Source organism: Leuciscus leuciscus, assembly GCF_965113295.1.
Source record: "Leuciscus leuciscus genome assembly, chromosome: 20".
NCBI classification, from domain to species: Eukaryota; Metazoa; Chordata; class Actinopteri; order Cypriniformes; family Leuciscidae; genus Leuciscus; species Leuciscus leuciscus.
This window is the reverse complement of record NC_138744.1, coordinates 24,672,849-24,679,985: the sequence shown is the minus strand read 5'-3', so window position 1 is coordinate 24,679,985 and position 7,137 is coordinate 24,672,849. Positions and strand designations below refer to the sequence as shown.

The following is a 7,137-nucleotide window of genomic DNA, read 5'->3' as shown; positions in this document are numbered from 1 at the left end:
CGCAGTCTCCTGACCTAAGATGGCCGCCAAGTAACGACACAGCTGACTCCGCCTTGAGCCATCTAGCCTTTCTATACATGTCTATGGTCAGTACGTCCTCCTAAGGTTATAAGATAACTAACAACGTTCCAGATACGTACTCTATTCGTAATAACTTGGTAATTTCATGACTTACTGGCAACGGAACTGCAACGTCACGGGGCCGTAATTTCATTACCATCTTCAGACTGCATTTCTATGAAATATTTTATTTGTTTCAATTGTTTGTTTAGTATTCCGTACGTTTGAAAGACGTTCATTTTATTCAAATAATTAAGGTTAGATGTTTATGGTTGTAAATGTTGCGTGGCTTTGACGTTTAATGGGCGTGCGCCGTGCGCGTGAACCTTCGAGTCGCCCTCAAACACTGGAGCGGAGATGAGTTGCCATGGAAACCGACAGACCGCCCCACTGACTGCAACTGACAAAGCAGCTGAACTCCCTCTCTCGCTGTTGTTTTCACTGCTTTCAGGTGAGTTTAGTCTCTAAAATCACACAAATAATACACACAACTGTTCTTGACACTTCTCTTACTTGTAATTGACGCGCTTCTGTTGAATATTTGCTTTATATAAATGGTTTAGTGTCTTCGGAAAAAGTCCGTTAGCATCTCAACCGTTTTCAGAAGAGGTAACGTTAACGTTATGCTAACTTCATAGCTTGAGCTTTTGATATGAACGTTTAGGCTTTTAATCACATCTTATGGGTAGATGATAGGTTTTGATAGTTTTGTAAAAAAAATAATTTAGTTTGGAAGTGAGCTAATTTATTTAACAAACGTATTTATTTAACATAAACGTAACTTACTCGATGACGTCACTTACATGGAGTGTGAAAATTGGCTGAAACTAGCTCAATGTTTAACACAAATTGATAAAAACAGTTCTGTGATTTCAGCAGCAACAAAATAATCCTTCTACAACAGGGGAAGCTCCACGACTTCAACATTTCTGAAGAAAGCTGGTGCCAGAGAAGTTGGAAACAGGTGATGTCATTAAATAACTGCATATCCATTTTCTCACAATATTTTGTCACCTACTGTATATCACCATGCATCTGTTATTTTCTTATTTTTTAAATTCTCATATTTACATTTATTTGTTTCATTTATTTTAAGAAAGTTTTGACATCCAAAAGTAAGTGACACTGTATGAGTAATATGAATAATTGAATAAGTAAAACTAAAACCATAGATGAAACATTTATGATTAAATGTTTTTTGCCCAAGAGGGCCCACGTCACTCCTCTGTTCATCTCTCTGCACTGGCTACCTCTAGCTGCTCGCATCAAGTTCAAGGCACTGACGCTTGCTTACAGAACTATCACAGGCTCAGCTCCCTCCTACTTTCACTCACTCCTACGAGTCTACATCCCTACCAGACACCTACGATCGGTCAACGAGCGACGTCTCGTGGTTCCATCACAGAAAGCCACAAAATCACTTTCCAGAACATTCTCATTCACAGTTCCATGCTGGTGGAACGCTCTCCCCACCCTCATCCGGAATGCAGAATCCCTGACAACATTCAAAAAACAGCTGAAAACCAATCTCTTCCGTGAGCACTTAACCTTAAAACATCACTTATCAGGCTTATGCTACTCTGAATAATACCTGAACTTCGTATTTTGAGCACTTCCTGCGTTGTTGTTGCTTTTGCCTCTTTATGATGACTCGCTGAATTTAGTCCTAATTTGTAAGTCGCTTTGGATAAAGGCGTCTGCTAAATGACTAAATGTAAATGTAAATGATTATTATCAGTCTTGAAAACAGTTGTGCTGCTTCATATTTTTGTGTTTTTCAGGGTTATTTGATGAATGAAAGAAAAAAAACAGCATTTATTTGAAACTGAAATCTTTACTCTCTTCTGGTCAATTTAATGCATCCTTTGCTGAATAAAATATGATTTTTTGTTTTGTTTTTACTCTATTGAACCCAAACTTTTGAACAGTAGTGTAAACTACTTTTTATATATTGGGTCTATTTGTTTATGTTGGGTCTATGTTTAGGACGTTTGCATTGTAAGAATGTATTGTATTCAAGTATCAAAATGCTGACTCGTTAGGCCATGTTTTCTCATTAAAATCAGCAGCAATGCTAATCTTTCTCCTGTTGTCTCCTTGTTTCTATCTCAGGATGCTCAGCATATTTTACTAGAGATTACAGCAGCTCCAGTTTGGATCCAGCCTCACTTGGGAAGACTTCTAATGACATCAACACTCTTGAAGACAATGTGTTTAAACATTTTTTAGATGTTAAATAAATGACATTTTAAAGTGTTGAAACTAATTTAAGTTTTTATGTCAGGTGGTACAACAAACATATTATGTATTGTAATTGTACCACCTGACATGGAAAGTGTACCACCAACCTACCCATACTTGAAATTAGCAGTTTTTATCAGTATTTGAGAGAGCTCTACAAACTTTTTCACTCTGCCAAAGAGATCAGTTAGGCTCCTCTGGACGATGCATTATCATGTTTACTGTTATTACCTTGTAAATTCATAATAACATTTGAGAATATACAAATGGCCGGACAAAAGTTTCTCAATTATCTCAACAGCTTTAAAACTACTGATATTTATAAAAAACAATTATATGAAAGGCTTCAAACCTAAAATGATGGCATCGGTTTTTTTTATTATTATTATTATTAAGACACCATTTTAAATTGATTTCTTAGTCAGTTCATTTGTTCGAACAGTTGCACCGTCACCTGACAATTTGGGGGTTTAATGCTGCCTTCAGCAATAATCATAAATAGGCCTAGTTTCCTAGTTTAAAAAAAAAAAATCATAATCACGACTTCAGAAGAAGAAAAACAAAATAATATTTTTTTTTTTTTTTTTTTTTTTAAGTTAGCTTGCTGCTATATGGTTCATGTTCAGTTTCCATGTTATTTTAGCTGTACACGAGAGAATATGTCAATTTGGGATACTAAACTGCACGTAAACCGATAGCAGCATGGCATAGAGTTCTGAGTCTGACTGGCTAACTTAGCTCGCTAACTTGTCCATATAGCAGCTTGCTACGGGGTTCACAGATGATGCAAGGTGGGTTTAAAGGTGAATTGTCTAATTTATAAATGTGCGTCGTGAATGTGACACCTAACGTAACAACGTTACCAGGCAGAGGAGAAGGACGATGAGGTGATTAGATCTAACGTTAACTTAACGTTACGAGGAAGCGCACACACACACAAAAAAAAAAATCGGAGGGTTCTGTTAGAAATGGTATTCTCATTTTCAGATATTTTATACATTTGAAATATAAAATCGGTTGATACAAATTGGGCCTGAAATTTTATACAAATGATTGATTTTATTTTTATTTTGCAGTATTATTGGATTCGGATGAGAATATCAGGGGTAATCGTTTTCTCTTAATTTATAATTGCAGTTTAAAAATTTAATTCTTTAACTTTATATATTTTATTTTACATTACCTCTGTATAAGCGTCAAGATAATCCCCCTTCAATAATGTATGAAGGAAGCTGCAGCCCATTGAGGACACCAGCATGTTGCACAATACTGGTGAGTACTGATGACAACTTAAACATAATATTGTGTTGTGTACAACATAAGTCACAGGCTTATTCATGTGTTTTATCTAATAAAGATTGTGCCATGTCTAGCCAAGTGGAGCGTCCTGGCAGTGAAATGTCCACTCCTGGTAAGTACTTTTCTCCCTGCACAAAACATTGCTCTGCACAAAGTCACACTCCATTCAAGACAAGTAGTTTTTTACTGCTTGTGAATAATCTATTTTAAATATATACAGTGCTGGTCAGAGTTATTTAAGCCGCTTAATTAAGAGTGAGAACCTACTCATCTTGAATGGACAAAAAAAGCGCATGTTTTAGTTTCATCTTTCCATAGAACGTTTGTAAAAGTAACTGACACTACTGGAACTTCAAACGGGCAGCGTTCTATGGTCAGAGTCTGGTCGTCCCTCTGCCCGTTTGAAGTTCCAGTAGTGTCAGTTACTTTTACAAATGTTCTATGGAAAGATGAAACTAAAACATTCGCTTTTTTTGGTCCATTCAAGATGAGTAGATTCTTCTCACTCTTAATTAAGCGTAGTAATGACTCCAGTATTTCATTATTAATTTAGTATAGGCAACATGACCGTACTTACTGGCTGACTCATGTGTTTCAGACTCTAAGTCAAACTTTGAATGTCTTGTGGAAGCCTTCTCTGACCCGGAGAAATGTGCAGCCAGATTTCAGCGCAAGGAAATTTCCAGTGAGTATTCACTTTATCTGTTGCCCCAACCTTTATTTCTTTTTTCAGTGGAAAATAAATTAAGTTTAAGGAAAACATTTCCATATTTTTAATGGCATATACTTTAATGGCAACCAACAATCCCAATGTTCAAAGAAGGTTCAAATGTCTGTAATGCCAGCAAACTAGCACAAGACAAACAATTGTTTAAAAAATACATAAATGTGTATAATTTTAGAAAATGACAGATGGTTTTGCTAGATAAGAACCTGATTTCTCGACTGGGATTGTGTAGAGACTCTGAAGCTGCATTGAGACGGACATTTGAACCGTCTTGGAACATTGAGATCTTTGGTTGCCATTAAAGTATATGCCATTAAAAATATGGAAATATTTTCCTTAAACTTAATTTCTTTTCCACTGAGGAAAGACAGACATGGATATCTTGTCACTCAGTGTGAGTAAATTATCAGGAAATTTTCATTTTGAGGTGAACTAATCCTTTAAGGCTGATTTATACTTTTGCGTCAGACCGAAGCCCGAGCCTCTACGCTATAGGCTACACTGTTTAATTTATACTTCTGCATTGTTGTCCCTGTTGACGCACAATTACACATGCAGAAAGAAGCCTGTGAAACCCGAGGGAGGCGTTCTAGACCAATCACAGCGCTTCCGTCCACGTAAAATTGACGCATTGTTACATTTTGGGAGAGGTGCACGTCAGGGTGTGCTAAAGGGTACGCTATGTACACAGCCTACTCTGTAGCTACAGCGGGAGGTCGACGCATAACTATAAATTGGTCTTTACTTACTGCTTGAGAATCAAGTTTGGTAACAGTTTATTTTATTGGCTTAATGACATGTTTCAGACAGTCTTGCTTAGAAGAGCAGAGTGTGGTAATTCTTACCTTTTTGTTTGATTTCAATAATTGTACATTTTTGAATATTCTTTGTTTTTTTCGCCCTTAAGATGCTAGCGCACCTCTGAGCAAAGACCTGTTGACACCCAGTAAGTATTCATCTCATCGGTCACTTTTGTATTTTGTCAGGCCTTGTGAAATGTAAGAATATTCTGTTTTTCATGATTTCATCAAAGCAAGAGGTCATGGGAGTGATGGCTATTATTTGTTTAATAATTGTAAATAATCCTGTAATTTACAGGAAGCAGTATGCCATCTTCACAACTCTGAGACAAATTGTGGGCGCTACGAACTGGAGCAAGGTAAAAAAAATTAAATAAAAGAATCTTACATTCTTTTATTTTTTTACTTTCATAAAAGCTTACAAACATTTTAAAGGTAAGATTCAAAGAATGTGCTTTCATTCTCTTGTATAAGAAAATAGATCCGTTATAGATACCGATCTTAATCATACATTTTGTTTTCACAGAGTAACCTGGCCTCATAACGAGGGCGTAACCTCACATTTACTCAGAGCTATGTCTGCAAGTCCAGATTTTCATGACGCTGATCATGACAACATTGTGTGTAAGTAACTTTTACTATTTTCTTCTTGTTTCATTTTACTGTGACTTGCGTTGTTTTTATTCATATCACTCTCATTTAATTGTTTTCCAGCTGCCTGTAAGACGTACTACGAGACAGTACGCAGGAGCTTCAGGTACAAACAACCAGATCTGGAATTGCAGGCCGAAGCTGTGAAGAGTTCAGCTCGGAGTCGAGCGAGAAGAAAGAGGGTAAGATTTTTAGTCAATGTGACTATTTTTCACGTGCATTAATAGATGTTTTGTGTCCATACACAGTGCATCACAGTACTGATTGTCTGTATTGGTTGTTTTTACAGCTGCTAGAAGCGAGACGGTGTGCTAGGTGAGGATGACGTGGGCATTTGGAAGTGCGCCACCATAGATCTGATGTCCGATGAAGTTCAACCACCAGCCAGGAGCTCACAGAGCTCTGTGCTACGCTGCAGTCGAGATTAGAGGCGACTCCTAAATACAGGGCGACGCACCACAGACGTTTTCAAAGTGGATCGAATTCAGAGAGAACTCCGCTAGTCACCTACAGCTCCTAAGATGAAAACAGAAACTGAGCTTCCAATTTGTTGTGTGTGCAGATGATCTATGCTTTGTACATAGGTGTATATTGTTTTGTGTTTGTGCTAATAAAGCTCTTTCTTTGAATAAACAGCATGTCCCTGGCAAATTTTCCTTTCCTTTATAAATTCATATCCTTGATGGTAATAATAGTGTAGTCCATAGGTTAACAATGACATGAATATACCACAGAATAGCATATTATGAATATAAAAAAATAATTTATATATCATAATTTATATAAATATTATAATTTTTTGAATTTATAATGAGCGAGGGTGACCAATAGTAACAGATCTGCCAACCAATCACGAGTGATTTTTCTTGTTTAAACCACGTGGGTTCAACCAATAGTGAGTGAGGAAATTCAAGCCTTTCTCTGGCGGGAGCTGCTATTCATATGGTAATTAGAGCCATTCACACCTCCGGCGCGAGCGCTCTGCATACGTCATGGTTCGTTTCCGACAATATTCGGCACAGACGAACGCGACGTTCACAGGCTGTAAATTGTCGTTAACTGCCGAAAATTAGGGAGATTTACGGCCGTTTACGGGGTCGGAAATCCCAATTTTCATGCAGTGCTAGTATGTTAGACTGACAACAGTTTAGCCTGTAGGGCAGGCACCTCCAGGTTATAAAACCTGATAAATGTAGACGGAGAGGCCCAGCCCGCCGACATACAAATATCATGGAGTGAAACTCCGCGAGACCACGCCCACGACGAGGCCATGCCTCTGGTGGAGTGCGCTCTGACGCCCAGAGGGCAATGAAGGTTCTTAGACCTATAAGCCATAGCGATAGCGTCAACTATCCATCT

The 7,137-nt window shown here is 37.6% G+C and overlaps 1 protein-coding gene across 9 annotated transcripts; it reads left to right on the top strand.

The window, feature by feature from the left end:
* The first annotated feature begins 215 nt into the window (after positions 1-215).
* LOC309484222 (uncharacterized protein) lies at positions 216-6,413 on the top strand. 9 transcript variants are annotated; one of them, XR_014200738.1, is made up of 10 exons: positions 216-1,024; positions 1,317-1,595; positions 2,173-3,573; positions 3,659-3,712; positions 4,199-4,285; positions 5,235-5,273; positions 5,426-5,486; positions 5,654-5,751; positions 5,842-5,960; positions 6,068-6,413. XR_014200738.1 is itself a non-coding variant. In XM_082150514.1 (9 exons), exons 2-7 carry the CDS (start codon positions 3,351-3,353, stop codon positions 5,656-5,658), a joined length of 342 nt encoding a protein of 113 aa, XP_082006640.1. In that variant the 5' UTR covers positions 217-1,024; positions 1,317-3,350; the 3' UTR covers positions 5,659-5,751; positions 5,842-5,960; positions 6,068-6,413. The 9 variants fall into 9 exon arrangements, 3 of the variants coding, with proteins under 3 accessions (XP_082006640.1, XP_082006641.1, XP_082006642.1); XR_014200739.1 differs by lacking the exon at positions 1,317-1,595 and having other exon boundaries at positions 217-511; positions 937-1,024; XR_014200741.1 differs by having other exon boundaries at positions 263-511; positions 940-1,024; positions 1,317-3,573.
* Positions 6,414-7,137: the final 724 nt, after the last annotated feature.